The 21,044-nt window shown below is 50.1% G+C and overlaps 1 protein-coding gene across 6 annotated transcripts in view; it reads right to left on the reverse strand.

Annotated features, from left to right (window-relative positions):
• LOC144120761 (uncharacterized) overlaps positions 1-21,044 on the reverse strand; it is a 560,558-nt gene that overhangs the window by 15,714 nt on the left and 523,800 nt on the right. For all 6 annotated transcript variants that reach the window (XM_077653446.1, XM_077653448.1, XM_077653447.1 and 3 more), the window contains 4 exons: positions 20,281-20,741; positions 16,170-16,362; positions 572-662; positions 396-483 (listed from right to left, as the gene is read on the reverse strand). In XM_077653446.1, the coding sequence (XP_077509572.1) occupies positions 396-483; positions 572-662; positions 16,170-16,362; positions 20,281-20,741 (833 nt within the window). The remainder of the gene's footprint in view (positions 1-395; positions 484-571; positions 663-16,169; positions 16,363-20,280; positions 20,742-21,044) is intronic.

The raw sequence follows: 21,044 nt of genomic DNA on the forward strand, positions 1-21,044 counted from the left end.
GTGCGCAGATAATGGTCCCCGCACTCCAACCGCTTTCAAGCTGTTCAACAATAGGAACGGGAGGTAAAACGGAGCTCGTCAAAGGGGTTGCATAAGCCGCTATCCTGTTCCACAGGAGCTATGCATAGGTTACTTTCTCAAGATTCCGTAGCCGGATACGACTGTGTAAATATTACAGCAGTCAAAGCTTCGTAAAAAAATAATAATAATCTCGCGTCTAGTTCAAAATTGCAGTAAGCTGAAGTGCAGCAGCTGTCTATCTCTGCAAATCTCTATAAATATCTCTCTAAAAATCACCTTTACCATACTGAGTTCGTGCACATCCGGTTACGCTTTCCGAACGTATATACGACATCCGCGCGACAGACGAAACGGCAAGAGGTGCGGGAGCTCACCCTTGAGTTGCAGTCGAGACAGTGGAAGTGTTCCCGGTAGTTGAGGTCCTTGCAGTAGTTGCTACCACACTGGGTCGCGCTGGAGTACCTGGGAAGCACGAAAACTCCGCCGGTCAGCGCCTTCGTCGCCCTCGAAAGGGTCCTCACATATGGCAGAGCACGGTAAAACGTCTCACCTGCGCACGTAGCGGGAATAGTCGATGGGCGGAACCTTCGGCTGGTCCAGCTTTACCGACAGACAGTTGGCCAGGTTGGTGCTCATGAGACCTGCAGAGACAAGGCAAGCACAGCGCGCATACCGTGAGCGTGAGTTCGTGGCGGCTCGGTAAAAAGACAAGGCATAAACAGAAAGTACGCAGAAAACTGAGGATGCTGGTTATTCAGGTTCCACAGAGCAAAATCTGAGAGTTTGCTGTATCTTGCTCGGTCCTCGCATTATTTGGCACCTTTGAGAAACGAGGTATCGACGAGGCTGTAGTCACTATACGTACCACGCCGGACAAGAAAGTAGTCGTATCTAGTTAGCTTACATTGCAGCTAGCAAAGTAAATCGTGTCAGGCTTCCATTGAACCAGTTCAGTCTATCGAGTCTATCGATTCACGGTCGCACAGAATATCAGGAAGCCAGTTGCGCGTGAAGGACAAGTACACAGTCACAAGACGCCGCACGACTCGTTTAGTTAGGCTGACCACGTAATCGAGCAACAAAAACGGTTTGCGTCTAAGCCAAAAAAAGACGGCGGACTGGAAGCTTGCCTACCGCGTGCAGAATCTGCAGGAAAGCCGACATTACAGGGCGAAAGCGACGCAAACTGTCGCAGAAAGGTGCGGCCGCACATAACCGTTCAGTGGAACGATACACTGTAGCGCCCTCTGTCAGGACCGGTGGCAGTTGCATTATATAGCTAGTACGCACGCACGGACAACCGACAGAGGGCGCAATCGCGCCTCATTACACCCGGTGCGCGCGTGTAGCGGCTTGCTAATTGCCGCAACGGGAACGCTGCCGCAGCAACAGGCATGGGCGCGAAGGCGCTGCTGCTGGCTTCGCGCAATCTCGGAGGCCTCCTTTGTATGAACGCATGCGTGCGGCACGCTTTCTGGCCACGGAGGCGACCACGCGCCCCGACTGCAGCGACGTTTCGGTTAGCGCCTGTGGGTTCCTCGCGGCTGCGATCAGGTCATCCATCACGGCTGTCTTCTTGGCTCTCTCCCTCTCGCTCTCCGAGGCCGAAACGTCCGCGCGTGTCTCTCCTGAGGTGCGTCCTACCCACCCGCGGCTATTGTTGCGTGTAGGGCGAACCGAGCCACCACCACCGCCGGGCAAAAAAAAAATACATTAAAGGAAGCGTCTCGCAATCCTATCTGCGATGTTCGTTTTGTTCTCGTTTACACGCACGCTGGCAGAGTGGGCAGGTCGCCGCATTATCATACGAAAATTAAAGTGATCGAACCCAGCCACCGGTTGGTCACATGCCGAACGTTTGCCGCTTCCCATCTTGTTTTTTTTTTTAATCTATTTTCTCGTTCGCCTTCGCCTAGCTTTTCTATGTGCTTGTTAACTTTGCCCGTCACGACCGCGACTAATTTTGAACCCGACATTCCCGCTCTCATTTTTTTTTTTTTCAATCTTTGCTCGGCTCACGTTTGCACAGCGCCCCTCTGCCGATAAAGGCAAAAAAGTTTGTTTTTTTTTTTTGCATCGACCTTCGCGAATATTCTCCGACAAGCAAGTCGAGCGTAAAAATATGCATGCGCTGCGACTTTAGCCGGAAAACGCGGTTGGAACACAAGGTCAGCCCTCGCCCACTGCTGCACACGGGAAAGCAGCTCTGGCACGCCTAGATGAAGGACTAGAGTAAAAAGTTTGGCATGCCTTGAAAATGAAGCATCCCTCAGGCTGCTTCCCGGTTAGTGCCGGTGTAACACATAAAATAAATTTCGTCACTCGCGTAAAAAAAAAAAGATATTAAGCGTTATTTCGACCCCAAAGGAGGATGATTACAAGAACCATGAAGAGTTAGCCTTCAGGAATGCATCCCGCACAGAAAATATCGTCGATTGCCCAGGATGTGCGCGGCCGGATACAAAGCGGGGAAACCACGAGAGAAAGCAAACAAAAATAGTGGCTGTCACAGTACCAGTTTTTTTTTTATTATGTTTCTGTTTTAGCTATAAAGCTCATACAAATGGCTTCAGACAAATGATTCAGATTCTCCATAACACTTCACATGATACGAAAGGAGTCAAATCCCCAGGCACAGGCGCCACCGGTTCGACACTAATTAAAAAAGTTCGTTGTGCTGTTTCACTTATTATTATTATTATTATTATTATTATTATTATTATTATTATTATTATTATTATTATTATTATTATTATTATTCGCTTTACAATCCGTGTGAACGCCGAAGGTAGACCTGCAACGCAGTCCACATTGCAACGTCGTGTCCGATGACTGACACCTACCTTCCTAGTGGTCCAACTCAAAGAAACAACGTCGCCATCTCTCGTCCCAGTTCGGCCAATAGCGTCGGCCGTAAAAAATCGAAATAAAGAAGAAACCGCCACGCGAAGCGGAGGGCCTCGCAGTCCTCGCGGCGCATTATCTGGGTGCCGCTGGTTGTTTCCGATGGCTATCGATCCCTGTCGCCCGCATCTCTCGCCCTCGCGCTGTCCGGCTCAAAATGAATCGGCCTTACACAAGGCCTCGATCGCGGGCGTTCTTTTTTTTCTTCTCTTCTTTCTTTTTCTCCCCTTCATTCCTTTTAACCGGCCTGCATGGCTGCGCGGTGAGAAGCCTCCGAGTCGTCGTCGGGGGGACGCAGACTCTCCCAGCGGGGGAAAGGGGAACGCCGCAATTGGAAACGTTACTCGCGTTTCGGGAAAAACCGGCCCCTGACAATTAGGCGCATGCGTCCGGCTTTTAGCGAACCGCTGGGGCGTGAAGGGAACCGATAGCGAGCTCTCGTTGCTCTTTTTTTCCCATGGCATATGTAATGCCGCAGTGAGGCCGCGCATCAACCAGACTGCCTCTATATATATATATATATATATATATATATATATATATATATATATATATATATATATATATATATATATATATATATATATATATATATATATATATATATATATATATATACGTACATTGCATGCGAGGGTAAGCAGTAAGGTAATATCGTAGCCTCCGTGCTCGGTGGCCGAGGGCGAGCGCTGAATTTTGTCCGTTCCATTTCCAATCGCCGACTCAAACTTCGCCGCTGCCAAAGAATGTGCTCGGATAAGACGGAACATGACCTTCAGGAAAGCAAGCATCGCGAACGAAAGCACGGAAAGAGCGAATTCTCGCATAATTTTATTCGCGTCTTTCCTTTTTTTTTTTAAAGTCGTCCCAGTCCACTGCAGGAAGATGGAAGGTTAGGTAGGGAAAAGAAAGATTCCGAAACGGCAGCGCGCGTCTGTATAACCTGGCGACGGCGGCGATTTGGCGACGGAGACTTAGCGACTAGATGGATTGCCCACTCCAGACAGCGTTCACGACTACATAGCCTCTGACCTTCGCGCGATAAGACCCAGTTCTAGTTTAAGGGTCCACGGAAAGCTCCGCGATAACTGATAGGTGAGCGCTCTTACTTTTTTTGTTGTTGCTGTTGTTGTCTACTGCAACGCGCGGCAAGGACCAGGAGTCGAGAGAAAGAAAACAACCGCTTCCCAAGTTCCCACCCTTGGATTCGATGCGTGCTGGAGAAAGCAAATCGTCGAGATTAAACACAGCAAAATGTCGATGGGTAACTTTCTGGGGGCAGCGCAGATCAGCTCGCATACATCATTTCCGCCCTTCAACGAGTTTAGGACTTGCAATCTACCAGCCCGCTACCCCCCCCCCCCCCCCCCCAACCACACACACACACAAACACTAGAGTATGGCGGGGAAGAAACAAGTCATTTGGACGAAACATGCACGTGAACGTTTTGAAGAAAATTCACTATAGCTGCGACGTTTCAGTGCAGGGACACTGGGTGAGCTTTTGTCAATTGCGGTCTTCGTCAAAAATAAACAAACTCCTTTCACACGTTGTCGATGCTACAGGCCCTACAGTTAGTGTCAGGTCCAGTTGTATACCGCCCAGACAGCTTTCGTTTTTTTTTTTTTTTCGAGAACTGAGTCTTGTCTAAGTGAACACCACTTAGCTGATCCGTTTTCAAAGCTGATGATGATAGTAAAATTTTATGGCGCGAAGACACCTGCGGCCAAAGAGCGCCATGGCGCGTATTTTTCTTTTGTTCAAGGTGGGGTCAGAGACCAATTTCCCAAGCATTTCACCTGAATGAAGCCGAGCACCAGACCAGGGGAAAGCTTGTACCCATTGTATCACCGGTGGGTACCCGGCGGCTCTGGGGATCGAACCCCGCACCTACCGCATGTAAGGAGGATGCTCAAGCCACTAGGCCACTGCTGCGGTGTCCGTTTTCAAAGCTGTTTTCATCGCCAATGTAGGTGACGACTGGGCGCGACAGCTCGGCTTCTATAACTATAGAATTCACCTGATCTCTCGACGAGATCTGTTCTCCATTATTGTTTACCGCGTGACAGAGGCACCGCAGCGCGCGAAACAGTCGCCGCAAAAGAGCAATCACACAGATGCCGCCCGAATCGGTGTCGGCGCAGTCGAGCAACCGCTGGCAAACAACACGGCAGTGTTTCAGCTTTAGGAGCAACCTTGCTTTTTCTGGCATCTGAAAGTGGGCCTTTATATCTGTTCCTTTCTCGAAGCTCGCGTCTTATACGTCCCGAGAAACGGCCTGTTCTCGCATGTACGCGTTCTCTTGCTTCTGAATGCCCCCCCCCCCCCCCCTTTCCACCCTCCCCGTGTCTGGTTTGTTTCTGCTGCCACGCGCTCTAACAGGCGCAATATTTTATGCACACCTGTAGCTTAACCAGGCCGACCAACGGGAACCTCGCGCGGACGTTTCTCAATATCGTTAGAAGAAAACGCCTCTCGGTGTAGGCTGACCCCAACCCTAACTAATCGAACTGTCCCATCGGAGCGCCATAAACAAGTTTCTCTCGCGCCAAAGAGACGAAAAGAACGCAGTGCAACTTCGTGAAAACGGTTCGTGCTGTGCATTTATTTGGGTCGTTCTGCGCGAATGTCTCAGCGACGCCAGAATAGTTTCTCGCTTTTGTAATGAAACTCAAACGCGGTATCGATAAATCGGCGCAGTTCTGCGACGCAAATGGGCTTTAGGGTAATGATATGACGGGAAAATTAAACAAATGCGACGCTTACGAGTGTCTGCAAAATGAAAGCTAGGTAATTAGTGACGTTGCATTTTATGGTGCATAAAATCCAACGTCACAAGCTAACTACTACGAAAGCAGTTCCCTCAAGCCGCCGCCGCGGTGGCTCAGTAGTTATGGCGCTCGGCTGCTGAGCCGAAAGACGCGGGTTCGATCCCGGCCGCGGCGGTCGAATTTCTATGGAGGCGAAATTCTAGAGGCCCGTGTACTGTGCGATGTCAGTGCACGTTAAAGAACCCCAGGTGGTCGAAATTTCCGGAGCCCTCCACTACGGCGTGTCTCATAGCCTGAGTCGCTTTGGGACGTTAAACCCCCATAAACCAAGCCAGTTCCCTCAAGCCAGCAACAAAGCCAGTATAGTGGTCGGCTTTCTTCACAGATAGAGGAAACTCCTATTTTCTCAGAAAGCAACGACGGTTACCTCATAAAATTAGTGCAAGTTTTATGCTGTGGTTTCAGTCAGTATGAAGCATTTCAAGCAGGTACTTCGTGCTTTGCGGCTACTTTTTTTAGCACTCTACTGCTTTCTGCAGGCGGAAAGAGGAAAAAAAATTAAGACGGCGTTAGCGCACAACCCATAATCAACATTTCCCAGGGTAATTTTTATTCTAAAAATATCACCCGAACGCCGAGCTTCGAGCGCAGTTTCCCTGCATGCGCCTCCTACTGCCGACACTATCTCAAACGCCCGTTAACACCGGACCACTTCATAACACTCGCAGAGCTATAGAGGGCGTTGCTACCAGAGCAGCCTGCATGCACGTGGCAGCACGCGGGAGAGAAAAATTCGGCCGTGTGTAAAGGGCCACACACACACACACACGCGGCAAACGGGCGCGTCGCATCTGAAAAGACCGCTCGGCATGTGGAACGACCCATTTTCGCCTTTTGATTTTCCCGCTCTCAGCCGACTGGGCGCACACCTTAGCGCCGTTATCTCCGCATCGGCGGTCCATTCATCGCGGCCTGACCAAACAGAGTCCTTGGCCGCGCGCTTAAGAACGCCGGCGCCTCCGTGGCTTGGCGACACCTACCTATATACTCGCGATCGTTGCTTTCCAAAGACGACGTCGCGAAGCGTAGGTCGGAGAGCCGCGGCTACAAAAGTACATAACTCCTGCAGTCGACTCGTAAACCAACCAGCTATCTCTAAAAAAAAAAGCAAACACCAAAACAAACGAGGTAAAAAAAAAAAAAAGTTGCGAATACGCCTATGTGTGCACTCATGCCAGCGTATACAAGAGCCTTCGACTGAGCTATATGTAAAGATAACGCGGCCACGCAAATACTCGCGACTTTTTCTCACGCCGGTATAGGAAAAGAAAATGCATCGACGGAAAAATATGGCCAGATCGCCGGCGATGTGCGCCTGAAAACGGCCGCGGATTTAGGCTCGGTCATGAATAACGTTCTCTTTTTTTTTTTAGTTTCGCTATAGGATCATGCCCATATATTAACTCTAATCGCGTGGAATCGGAGGTGGAACGCGTGGTCCGTGCGCGGCTAGCGCATTCAAGCCTTTCTGTCCTTGCGCATATTAAGCCTCGGCTGGTTTTCGATGCAGATTAGGACGCGCGAAAATTCGCACTTTGAATGCAATGCAGTGGTATAATTGCGTGGAGGAAAAAAAATAATAGAACAGCAGCGACAAATAAAACACGGATGTCAGGTAATGCAGCATCCATACTTAAATGGCTGTAGGCCAAGGTTTCTCCTAATACTTTCCGGGCCTTAATTCCAAACGTTCGCGAAAATTAAAAACGTATGCACTGTTGCTAGCGTTCCTAGCGACAGCAAGTGCTCGCACTTTGCATGCTCACATGCCCTCGAGAGTTTGAAAATTGAAAATTAGATTTTGAGGAAAGGAAATGGCGCAGTGTCAGTCTCACATATCGGCGGACATCTGAACCGCGCTGTAAGGGAAGGGGTAAAGGAGGGACAGAGTTTATTCAAAATGCAGGTTTGGGTGAGTTGACTGAACCGGCGTATTCAGCATGGTATGGCCGATCCCGGTTCGAACCCGACCGCGGCGGCTGCGTTTTTATGGAGGCAGAACGCTAAGGCGCCCGTGTGCTGTGCGATGTCAGTGCACGTTAAAGATCCCCAGGTGGTCGAAATTATTCCGGAGCCCTCCACTACGGCACCTCCTTCTTCCTTTCTTCTTTCACTCCCTCCTTTATCCCTTCCCTTACGGCGCGGTTCAGGTGTCCAACGATATATGAGACAGATACTGCGCCATTTCCTTTCCCCCAAAACCAATTATTATTATTATTATTATTATTATTATTATTATTATTATTATTATTATTATTATTATTATTATTATTATTAAGTTGACTGACGCTATTATATCGGAAAAAAAGCGCGAAAACACAAGACGAACACAGGCACACTTACTAACAGGATAATAGGATGTTTTGTTAGTGGACAGTGGCCGTCTTGTGTGCGTTTGCGTTTATCTGTCTCGCGTTGCAATCTTGTTTTTTTTTTAAGAATGCTCGTGTTTGTGTGGGCGTTCTAGGGCGTATCCCGCCTCATCTTTCTCACATCCGGAATGCCAGCCAGATAGCTATACAGGCCTATGGCCAAACTAACCAACAATGAGAGAATGCGCGGCGTTGTACGGAAACCTGAGTAGCCAGGTGCTGCAAACCTTCTCTCTACACCGGTATGCGCGCCAATTGTTTCGTGCGCATACTTTCAACGGCGCCAGACCGTCCGTCGCCAGACTTCCACAGCCGCGTTGGTGAATATACTGCGACGTATAGGGGAGAAGCAGCCAGGCTCAAAATCCGATTCGCACAAAGACGCGAACGTGTACACCTACAGCATCCTGTTGCTCGCAGTTCGTCAACAACGCCTCCCCCCTTTTGTTTGCTTCTTTCAGCTCCTTAGCCGGCGCCGCCGCATTAGCGGTGTTCACTTTCAGTCGAACAGCGCTCCTTCGGTGCGCGATCGAATGTCCCCGCGCGCTCGACCGCAACGTCCTCTTCCTGCAGCGCGCGCTTTCACCACGCGCCGAAAGCCGATGCTGTTCGGCCGAAGGCCGCGATTCGATGTAGATTTTTGCGTCCGTCCAGAGGCGAGACAATAGCCGCGTCGTGCATCATCCGACATCGCGAACGCGGCTCGTCACGACGCTGCTTCCAACACGAATAGAGTGACCGCGAATATGCTGTTACATGACTTGCATGGAATGAATTCGGGCCGCACAAACACGCGCAACGTACTCAAACGTGAACTAGATGATCAGGTGAAAGATAAAGTTTTTGGTTCGCGCACAGTGTTATATTAAAGTACAAACCACTCTTGCTAATCCAAACTTCCAGTTTATTCAAATTGGGAATTTGGTCCCGCCAACACCAAGTAAATGCGCCATGTGCTTTTTAATTTTATTTTTTGTGTGTGATGTACCCTGTGTCCCTTTTTTTTATTTATTTCGGTGTTCCTATGTCAACTTTACCTTTGCTTATCATGCGTTCCTATTTCTGTGTTCCTATGTCAACTGTTCTGTATTATATTGAGGTGCTTCAAATTTTTACTGATCATGTATAGTGCCTCGTTCCCCTGTTATTGCTTGTCCCCTTTTAAATTTGATCTTGATGTTTTGCCGCCCCCCTTACACAATGCCCTACGGGCTTGTAAGGCATTTCAAATAAATAAATGAATAAATAAATAAATAAATAAATAAAAACGACTACCCTTAATACAAGCTGAGCATAAAAATTGGAGGCGTCACTTAAGCGCCGCCTTAAGGGTATGACGCGATGGCTTAATGGATTAATGCCCGAATATGAACAATTGTTCGTTTTCTATACTTAACATTCGTAGATCCCTGGGTGTCTTCGTACCACTCCTGGCGCAGTGGTGCAGCGTTTAAGCGATGCGCCACTGCCCCTGCAATGGCATGTGCTGCCATCTGTGGGGCTTGAGCGACCAATCATTAATTTATCTGCCCCCTGCTATGTGCGCGATTTGCTCACAATCCAGAGAGCAGGCTGTGATGGTGCCACAACGTTACGTGACCCAGGTGGGACACCTGCCTACTAGGTTGCTTCTCTGGGGGATTTTTCGTGGATTTCCCGCTTACGTTCAAAGACACCGAAGACGCCGGATTTTCCACGACACGAGCTCCTTAACGCCATCGCGTTAATAAACAACGGACAGCAGCAAACCTGACTATCACTTCCTCACAACAAGGCGAACAAGGGTTGATAGGAAGCCTCAGTCGGCTAGCCAACGTTTCGACAAGAGAACTTGTCTTCGTCGGAGTATTATGTTAACAGTCTCGTCCTTATCTTCGCTATATATATATATATATGTGTCCTTTCTTTTTTCTGCGTGCATACAGGCGCTTTTCTGCCTTTTCACTAGTGTTCACAAGGCGGTAGCCTTTTCAGATCTACGTTAAAACCAGTCCGTCTAGTTATTCGTGACTTATCGAGCGCGGCTAGACATGCTTTGCTGAGCGTAGCGACAACCTGTACGAGCACTTATTCCAACAAGCCGCCCATTTGTGGGTTTCTATCTTTGTCGCTCAACACCGCTTAACCGCTTTCGCAATGAGATTAGCCTCGAAAGCTTCTTCGATCGAATGGCCCTCTTTCATCTCCCGACGCAATATTGAGTATCGAATCTCAAAAGCGACTCTTTCTTTCCAATCAGCCGACAAATGTAGTAGGCCCGCGGACGACTGAATGATATCGATGTCAATTCGATCTTCAGCGTCTGTGTTCTCTCATTTTTTTTTTTTGCGCGTTTGTTTTCGGTTGGGAATCGAACAGGACGTGATGCGATTCCAGTGTTTGTTTTGCCACGCGTGCTCGGTTATACACGTTTGGGAATTCCGAGCAACATTTTGCGCATAAATCGTTCGCCGTCCAGTGAAACGGAGCGAGAACCTTTTCCAGGCAGGCGTGTAATGGATTAGGTCTACCTTCCTCCGCCATTCGTTGCTAACCCTTACACTCTCTACCCCCCTCCCACCTCCCCCCCTTCCCTCTCTGCCTTTCTGCTCGCTACCAAAGAACACGCTCTCGAAGCGACGACGTCACCACTCAGACATGCAAGGCAAACAGAGCCACTCTTTTCTTTGCTTCCCCGCAACGACTCTTATCTGCTTTGTGGGGGATAGCCAGCTTTCTCGGGGTTAGTCGCCGACGTTGGCGAAGAAAAAAAAAAAAACAGAAAGCGTCCAGTATTCCCCGGCCAGCGAAAGCAGAAAACGATTCGTTTTCAAAGCGTTCCCTCACACACGCGCACACACAAGGGTCGTCTGGCATATCTGACTTTGCATATTCAACCAGCTCCAACGAGCGCGCGCCTCAATTTCCGTCCACGACCAGTTCGGCAGTTTGTCAGTAAAAAAGATAAACGCGCCGACTGACATGGGTCGAAACTCGAAATGAATGCTCCTGACTGTGTACCGCCAATGTTCGTGCACCCTTTGCGGGAAAGGAACGAGAGAGGGCGCTCCGGGGGGAAAAAAATATAAAAAAACATAAGCATGCGTGGTCGCGACGATTGCTGCCTGTGCCAATGGACGGAACGAGAGGAGAAAATAGATTAGGACTGCAATTCTAAATACGGGTTTGCGTTGGTCGCCGTTCCCGCTCCCCTTGTATGGGATCTGGTTTTTCGCGAGGGCAGGATACGGCAACGTGAACGCGGCTTACTATCGACATATGTAAGCTTTGGATAACACGTTGCTCACATACCGCTGTGTCTGGGCATGCCGCTAACAAGAGACGGGGCAATAAGAAGCCGGCGATAAGACAAAGTGAGCACAGGTTAAGATGTAGAAGAAACGACTTTAGGACGTGCGCTATTAATGTAAACAGAGAGGCCGTTGACAGCGACCTTTCCTTCTCTCTTTTTTTTTTCGCGAAGGCGAGGGAACCTGTCGCGACACTGCTCTATGGGCTCCGTGCGCTGCAGTTTGACGCGCGCGAGTGGCGCCACCTGGTTAACAGCGGTGGCGAAAGGCGGACGCAGCCAACGTAGCTCTCTGGTTCAGTTTGCAGTGAGCGAGGCGAGCGGTGAAGTGTTTCGTCCGAAGGCGAAAACAAACTTGAATAATTATGGGTGCTCTACCTAGTGCTGTGTTTACCCAATGTCATAACATCTATAAAAACACTGCAGTCAAGGTACAGGGTATATTTTAGCGCTTGTCTTGGACATCGTGCATGCTCGCTCATGCTCAGAGGGTCTGCTGGAAATGAATGCACTGTGGAATTAAATTAACTGAGAAAGGGTTTACACTGACTGGGGTGTTATTAACGTGCTATCATTGGTAGGAGTTGCTTTATGTAGGGGGAAGGAATGCGCTCAGTCAGTCACAGGAAATGGCCTACGGTGAAGTTCTTGGAGCTAGCATCTGAAGTTTAAGCCTTCGTTTGTTATGCTCCTCTGTGGTTCAGCGTGTCAATTTTGTTTCTAGTTTTTTTTTTTTTTTTTTTTGGGGGGGGGGGGGGGTTCGTGCGTGTCTATACTGTGCGAGCGACGTCGTACTTCTGGGAGTACTTATGTCGTCTTTCACGTTGTTTCACCTAAACGTTTGTATATTTATTTGCATCATTTTATTTCCTACAGTGGTTTAAAATTTTGTATTTGTTGCATTTATGAGATCGAATAAAATTCTGAGGACGAATAATAATAAAAAGGGAGTGATTCAAATTTCTCTATATATATATTTCTTGGATTTCACAACATCGCTAAACTCTTAATTTCTGGAATTAATATTTTGATTTTAATGGGGTTTTATCGTCTCAATGCAACTCAGACTATAAGGGGCGCCATAGTATTAGGTTCCAGATAATTTCAAGCACTTGGGGTTCTTTAGCGTGCACTGACATCGCGCAGTACGCGGGCCTCTAGAATTTCGCCTTTATCGAAATGCGACCGCCGCAACCAGGATCGAACCCGTCGTTTGGGTCAGCAGCTGAGCACCATAACCACTGAGCCACCGCGGCGGCCTTTCTAGAGTTAAGTATTTACGGACAGAAAAATACGATCAATATAATTCATGCAATTGGTGCCTTCATGAAATTCCTGAAATAAAAGTCCTCTAACTTGGGGGGGGGGGGGGGGGGGGGTACTTACCAAGAAACCCTTTGTGTTTTTGTATGCTTAGAGCTATGGTTCTCTGAGAGGAATACACAGCGTAAAGTAGTGTCGATCGTGCAGGATGTAGAGCACTGTCATCTGATATATATGTGTATTAAGTTTGCGCTCTTCGCAATTCTAGCCGACCATTCACATAGTGGATGTCACATTGGATGCAAGTTACATATCTGATTTCATTATCTGAGTCCATGAGAGACTTCAGGCTCAACTGCGCTGCCGGATATGGCAGTGCCGTCGGGACTGCACACAACCATGGCTGCTCGGAATAGGTGATCAGCCAAACCTGAAAGCAATTGAGACTAGAAGTAGCAGCGGTGGCGACAAGGTTTTCAGTGCGTTGAAATCAGCAGAGAAGCAGGCGTTAACTTAGAATGGCATCGCGGTCAGTGCGCGTCTGCTATGCGACCAGGCTGACGCGAACGCATCGGGCATGGAGGAAGGCGCAGGGCCACCACAGCCAGTCTCGAGGGGGGCGCGCGCTCTCTCCTCGAGAGGCCAGCCGTGACTGAGCGTCCGGTTAACGCGGCGAGTGCCACGAGGCGGCGCTGGCGATGTGGTCGCTGCTGGCGCCACCATACCAGCGCACGGAGCCCATAAGAGCGTACGTATAGCGTTGTAATTAAACACCGAGGACCATTTTTTCGCTCAAATGCAATACCTTACGCTGCTGACGTGGTGGTACACCTTGGTTTTAATTAAGTTCCCAGCCAGCTCGTGGCTCCATACGCGCGTTCACAGATTGCATCGGCCCCTATCGAGCCACTCGCGAACAGCGGCGTATGACTTATGGACGCAGCCGTCTCACAAAAAAAATACTAAATAAAGAAAGGACGATTCGTTTTCGAAAAGTGCAGTATTAATTACGCTCAAGGTCGCGTATGGGCTTCGTCGATCGCTTCTTACCGCCCCCCCCCTTCTCCCCCCCCCCCCCCCCCTTTTTCCCCTGTTCAGGTCTGCGCGCACGTTCACGTACAAAACACGACGCGGTGCTTACACCCATACGTTTGGTCGCCGCTTTGACTACTCAAATTAGCGTCGATGTCGCCGTCGTCATCGCCATCGTCATCGTGTAGCCCCGAGCGGAAGTGGCGAAAGCCATTTTTCTTCGAATCGTTTAGGCGGTGTAGCCCCGATGGTGATCTATACAGACTTCTTTTCAGGGGGACAGTATTGAACCCTCGAGAAAAATGATCCCAGTATCTCGAATTCCCGGGCCTGTAATGACTTCAATCATCACGGACTATACGCGGAAAGCCAGGGAGCTCGCTTCAGCCAAGGGCGAGATTGCACTTTGTGAACCTGTCGGTTTACCTTGAATCGTGTGCGATACACCTATAGCGAGACACATTACAGCTATACACTCGTATCCCTGGCTTTCCACACATGAAACGGCTGCACCACTCTGTCACGACAAAGTCGCGACACTTGTCATCAAGCTGCGTTATTTTTAAATACCTTAAGATGCGTACGCATTTGTTTAGTCTCATAATTGAATGGTTTGCATTGACAGCACGCGAAACATAAGAGAACAGGTTACAGCACACCGTAGAAGTTTCCTTCAAGTTATGGTGTCTTCGACTGGTCGCTCCCGCGATCCGGTTAGGATCTGGCAGAGTGGGAGCCGCTCTCGCTCTGAGCGCATAGCGAGACTGGTCAAGCCGAATGGTCAGCGAGTTTTTAGAGCGGAAGCGAAGGAGGCAGAAGGGGGACATAACTTCCGGAACCACTACGCGGCAGCGCTGCTGATGTCAACAGTAGCCGCAAAGGTCCCTTGATTACCTTTAGCCGCACGTGGTCGCACGCAGTTTGCATCACGGTCGCCGCTTAGCCTGTATCGATCGCTACCCCGGCTTTCCGTCCCACGGGGCGCTCAATTTTCTAACATCGCCTTGTGGGTAGCACTGTCGTCCTCATCTGAGCTGGTGCTGGAATCGCTGTTGTCATGCGACAGCAACACAGACCGCGTTCCTAGCGTAGTTACCCGGCATCTCTTGGAGATTTTGCCTCACACAGCGCGGCACCCACAAAACACAACACAGCAAGGACGCCACGACTGCGTCAAAAGCCTACACTTGCTTCTTCCTATGCGCAGGGGACGCCGAGGCCTCGCACTGCTTTCGCGAAAAGGCGGAAGTGGCTCTGTCACGTGGGACTCATCTCGGAGCCACTCCGACTTTTTTCTCGGAGCGCGTCGGAGCGCTCTGAGCTGGAGGCGAGCGCTCAGAAAGAACCAGCCGAATGTAGTCAGAGCGGCCGGTTTCGACCAGCCGAATGTGCGGTCGCCTCTCAGAGCGCTCTAGAGCGATCTAAAGCGACCAGTCGAAGACACCATTAGTGATTCCGCAACGCGGCCAGAAGCATCTTCCATCACGCATTTATTTAAGGAAGAGAAAACGCCGTTGCTCCAGCTCTTTCCCAAATTTATGCGCTGTTGCGAGCATGCTGCAAATGAAAGATTCAAGCACCGATCTTTATAACCAGTTCAGGCTTCGCTCCGACTCTGCTTCCCGAGTGGTCGTTTGCGACGCATACCGCGGCTGAATGAATCTCATCGCTTCGACTCAGTCAGTAGCGATCAATCAGGATCTTATCGCCACCATACAGTCAAAACACGCCTGACCGGTGTCTAGGAATAAACTGGGTAATTTTATACTTGCTCAAACTTGCAAACTCCTTCCGGGCAAGTTCTTGACTAGCACTGCTGCGTACGACCATAGTTGTTAACGAGAAAGCATTGGGAGACTATAGTACGACCAATCCCGCAGTGTTTTTGTCCATGCAAAGAAATGGAGTGCTTGGGACAAATTTGTTGAAAATCAGGTGTTGGCTTATTACTTGCCTGAATACGGAGCTTTATAGCTTGTTCGAACAAGTCGGCCCAGCCGTATGTTGGCCTGGGTGCTTTACTTGAATAAACGAAAGATGCGCTGCAAATGAGATTTGTCCTCATATGTGAACGCGCGGAAAATAATACAAATGCGTCAAAGTTATTCGTCGGGCCGGGTGCGTTCGCCGTCGTACCACACATTCTCGCAACCAAAGCCAACCACAGCAACACTGACAGCGACATGAAAAACGTATAGACGGCAAGTAAAGCAAAGGAACGCCACTATAGCCCAGCCTTCGTGTACATTACCTAAGACTCCGTCAAGGGTGTCCACTCGGCCCCTCTGTACTACTAGACAGTATAAGGCGAAGATTTGTTCTAGTTTTGCTAAGTTTGAATCAAAGGGGGGAGCTCGATCGTGCTCCCCTCAGTACACGTGACGCTTACGGGTCCAGAACGTAACTTCGAATAAACCGGAAGTTCGAATTAAGCGGGTAAGCGGGTGTTCACTCACCGGCCGCGTGGCTCATGGTGGGCACGGCTGCCAGGGGGCTGCTTCCGCCGCCGCTGGACGAGGAGGACGAGACGGGGGCGTTTGCCAGCACGCCGCCAGCGGCGAGGGTGTTGTTGAGCGCCTCCGGTGCCATCTTGCCACCCAGCGTGGCCAGCGTCAGCAGGGTGGTCGCCATGTCCTGGGGGAGCATGCCCTGCACGGAGAAACACACGGGCCAGTCAGTGAGACTCGAGCTGTAACTGCGGAGACTCCAACGCCGCGAACCAGCGCGGAATTTGTCGCATAGTGTGCTCGAAAACAGCGTGCGACACAGACGGTCAGAGGGAATAACACCGTGATGCCTTCGTACCGAGCAGCCCCTTTACTTACAGCCCTTTATAAATCGCACGAATTCGTGATTAGACGACTGCGGGGCAGGTACTTGTTGCCTGACTTTGCGCCCAGCAGGCACATGAATAACCAATGCGGCTTTGCTGCATTGGCGCGGGTAATTAGCTCGACGACGGTAAGTTCGGCCGAAACCTCGGTGTTAAAATATGCAGAGCGCGTCTCACATTACAATGAAAGCCTTCTAGCGTTCTTGAGGAGGCTTACGTAAAAGAAACCTTTGCTCATTTAATTTTATCACATTCTTTATCCGTCTCAACATACAACAGCGTTTTTCTGTGTAACTTTGGGGCAGCCCTCAACATGGACGTACATTTAGAACGGAGAATATAAGTCAAGACGAGGTAAGGCAAAGAATAAAGGCCACAAAAATCTTCCCAGTACCCTTCTATAACGCAGTCTAAGATTAATCTTTAAACATAGAAGAAACTTCTCGGGAAACATGCTCTTTCGTAGCCCTGTTCATGCGCAAAAATTAAAGCAACGTAGTGCAGAGGGCGCAGCTTAAGCGCTGCCACCTGTGTTTACAAATGTTCCCTTTGTGTTTTTCTTTTCCTGTTCCTTCCCAGACGGCCGTGTAAACAGAAGCGAGGGCGCGAGCGAAGAGCTGCCATTGTTTTGACTGCAATTCTCTGCGGCCGGAGAGCATGTCTTCTGCTCCGAACGAGAAACACGCAACCATGCTGTCAGTGTTACATAAACCTCGCATGCGCTGGAATGATTTTTGAATGCTTCTTACTTAGGCAGAGGCAATGTCGCACAGCTAACATATTATCAGCTTTAATTGCTCCCTTGAATACTGTGCGCGGAGAACTGTTGCCTTTTTATGGAGGAAAAACGCTAAGGCGCCCGTGTGCTGTGCGATGTCAGTGCACGTTAAAGATCCCCAGGTGGTCGAAATTATTCCGGAGCCCTCCACTGCGGCACCTCTTTCTTCCTTTCTTCTTTCACTCCCTCATTTATCCCTTCCCTTACGGCGCGGTTCATGTGTCCAACGATATATATGAGACAGATACTGCGCCATTTCTTTCCCCCAAAACCCAATTAAGTGCGAACTGTGCCCTCCCAACAAGTTTTCACACATTCACTTAGTGGTGGACTTGTGCGTAGGACCTACCTAACATGGCAATGTGGGTAAGCACAAAACAGGCCAATTGTGAGCTACCTCGGGTCTGACGATCAGCAAAAACTTTCAGCATGCACAGAAAGATATGAAAATGACACTATATTTGCACGTTTCTAAATATATTTGCTTTGCCTTTGCCTTGTATTTGTTGCAATTTCGGTGTGAGATCCGAAGCTAGCACGCCCATTTTTTTCGCATGTCACAATGCTCAGCAGTCAGCAGCTATTCCAGGCAGCTAAGTTCTGAAAACACCCTCCTCATTTTCTCAGAATCTGTTGGTATTGTCGTAACGTTTCATGCTGCATACTGTAGAAGTATTATTACGTATACCGCAGTGCATGATGTCGAATTCGTCAGTGCCGAATAAACACTCGTTTCATTACAAATAAGAGAATTTTGCTGTGCAGGCGTATTTGCAAGCAAGCAAGAAAATAATTGTAAATTGTAAAATATTACGTCCTGAAGCGACACATAGACTACGAGGGACGCCGTAGTGAAGGGCTCCGGACTAATTTAGTCCACCTGTATTTTTTTTTTTAACGTACGCTGACAGCAGACGGGCGCTTTTGTAGTTCGCCTCCATCGAAATACGGCCACCGGGGCCGGGATCGAACCCACGACTTCGTAATTAGCAACCGAACGCCGAGTGAGCCACCGTGGCGGGTCTCTTTACAAGTAAGCGTCTTAGTGTGAAGACCTTTACAGACTTTGTACTCTAACCTGGGACTCTTTGTAGCATCTCACGCCCGACATCAGTAGCCTCGACACATCAAAGAACGCAAGGAAAAGTCCTGGCGCTTTAAATATCATTTACTTGCCGAGGAATTCTCCAGCTTCGCATCGCACAAAAGCCGTTGCATGCAGAGTCGCCGCTTGCCAGCTTGCGAGGGCGCGAACACGCCGAAGCTGCGTTTTCGGGCCATGTGTGCGTTTTGCTTAACAAACGGAGAAAATAAATACGACGTACAAAACTCGCGGCGCCCTGCAGTGCGTGTGTGCTCGCGAGTGTTTATGCCAGAGGCCCTCTTGAACTTTGACGAACGCGGCGCGGAGGGGCAGGAGGGCCTCAGAGCCCGTCTCAAGAGCGAGCGGGCTCCCACGCGTAAAATAATAGATCTAAAAAGAAACGAAAAATAAACTAAACGAACGAAGCCAGCGCCCCCCTGCAGACGCGCTCGTATGCGAACTGACCGCCCGGATCTGCCCGACGAGTAGATTCGCCTTTCAAATTCGCTTTTTTTTTCTTCTTTTTTTTAGTCGGTCGCTCGTTTTAGTTCGCAGGCTTTTCTCCGACGCGCGAGCCCTTCGTACTTCTTTTCCCGGGATCGGCCAGCCAAGGTTGGGCGCTCTTTTATTCCGGGCTTCATCGCGTAAGGCGCAGAAATGTTCTAGTCAAGGTTGAACGCCTCGACTCGACCGACCCTTAACGCCGCGGCTGGTCTGCTAATAAAGCTCCCACGAAAAGGAGGTGGCAGAGGGAGGGGGGATTGCCTTTGTGTGTGGGTGCCCTCCAGAACACGTTGCTAAGCGGCGCATAAGGTGCGCGTGTTCGCAGTGTGTAATAATTCAAACAAGGCGCACACGTAAACACACACACACACAAAAGCAAGGAAGCAAGCCAGCGCGCCGGGGAAGACAAAAGCACGGCGCACGAAGGCAATCAAGGCCAGACTAGTGTAGCTGCTGGTCGTCGAACAATCAGAGAGATTAATGGCGCCCGCCTGAGCGTTGTTAATGAGTGCCGATAAAGCAGGGCTCGAGCCGCGGAAAGTCATAATGCAGATTTCACTGACAACTCCATCAGGCGGCCGCGAAAGAAAGTTTCATAAAACGGCGCCTCGGCAGGGCCATCCTTGTTCTACCGAGGTGTAAGTAAGGCTCCGCACCTTGCCGGCTGAAAAGCTTGCACGAATATAATAACGCCGCGCCAAGAACAGTCAGGGACGTAAGCGAGGTCGTGAGTAAATCACGACGTCTTTCGCGATATTGCGGGGGAACGTTGGGTAAATCTACGTGAATGACGGCGCGCGGCGATTGGATATTCAGCGAACACTCTATGGGCGGAAAGTGAAGGGAACAGCTTGTCAGGCAGCTTGGTCCATACTTGGCGGCAGCTTCCAACGCGCGCTGTGCACACACGCCAGGAGGGCTAATTTATTTTTTCAACGTGAATGTCCTGTCATCGCTAAGAGGTACATGTCTATAGAGATATGAACTGAAAAAGTTATCCGGTCAACTATTTTTCGCGCTATTTTTACACAATTCCTTAAGGTTCCCTTCACTACCACTTCACTATCACGTCGCTACCGTGACTACCCCGATCTCGCGGCATGTTCCGATGATTGTTTGCGTTCTACTCGTTTGTTTTCCAGCAAAGCAATGGGGATCTCCAGATTCCTAGAAAGCAGTGTTACCGCATCAAGACCGCCTTGGTCCGTTTGCGACAAAACACGGCTATAGATTTAATAATCGTATCGCACATACGTCTGCACGACGCTGTTTTTCGACACACCTGTGCTTTCGCGGTTCCGTGTTCTCAAAGAGCACCTGCCAACCAAGTCTTGAGAGACGCGCACGCCTGCTCATACTGCCACGTACCTGTCCATGTCCGCCCAGTAGCGAGTGGGCCGCGGCTCCGGCCATCTGCAGCGCCTTGCTGGCCACATCTCCGGCCATGGATGCGCCCACCTTGGCCACAGCCTCGGAGCCCGGGACCGCCGGGGCGGGTGACAGCCGCGGGGGCATCGCGCCGCGTCCCGGCACCGCCGTGGTCGCCTCGGCCATGGCGGCGCCCGTGCTGCCGCAGCTCGAAGAGGCCGGGCTCAACGGTGCCGTCAGTCCGGGACTCGAAGCGCTGGACGGGCCGAGGCAAGAGACGAGCACCGGCGGACCGCCGGCAGTTCCCGGACCCCCCGCTCCCCCCGATGAGGAGCCGCCACCCTGGTTCGCCGCGGCGGCTGCTGCTGCCTGCTCTTTGGCTCTGGCGACGGCTTCGATGTTCTGCAGGAAAGCCTGAGTGCCCAGCAGCGCTCCCGGCGACATGCTCTCCAGGATTTTGCCTGCGTCGAGAAGAAGAGCAGAGGGGTAAGGGGTGATTCGCTGCTCAACGCAGTTCGCTTTGTAGCGTGCATGGCAAGGTAGGGACCGTAGAGGCAAGCGCTGCTGTGGGCACCGCATAGCGTTACCACGCCGAATGGTTTTGCCAGTACTATGCACTATACAACGCAACGATACTTCGTTCGCATCACATCAAATGCTGTTGAAGACCTGCAGAAGAGGCCGCAGATAGATCATCAACGGTCCCTATTAGAAGTTTTTGTAACATGAATAGCACCTTGGTCACAGCAAAATTGAAGTTGAGC

Source organism: Amblyomma americanum, chromosome 2 (assembly GCF_052857255.1).
Source record: "Amblyomma americanum isolate KBUSLIRL-KWMA chromosome 2, ASM5285725v1, whole genome shotgun sequence".
NCBI classification, from domain to species: Eukaryota; Metazoa; Arthropoda; class Arachnida; order Ixodida; family Ixodidae; genus Amblyomma; species Amblyomma americanum.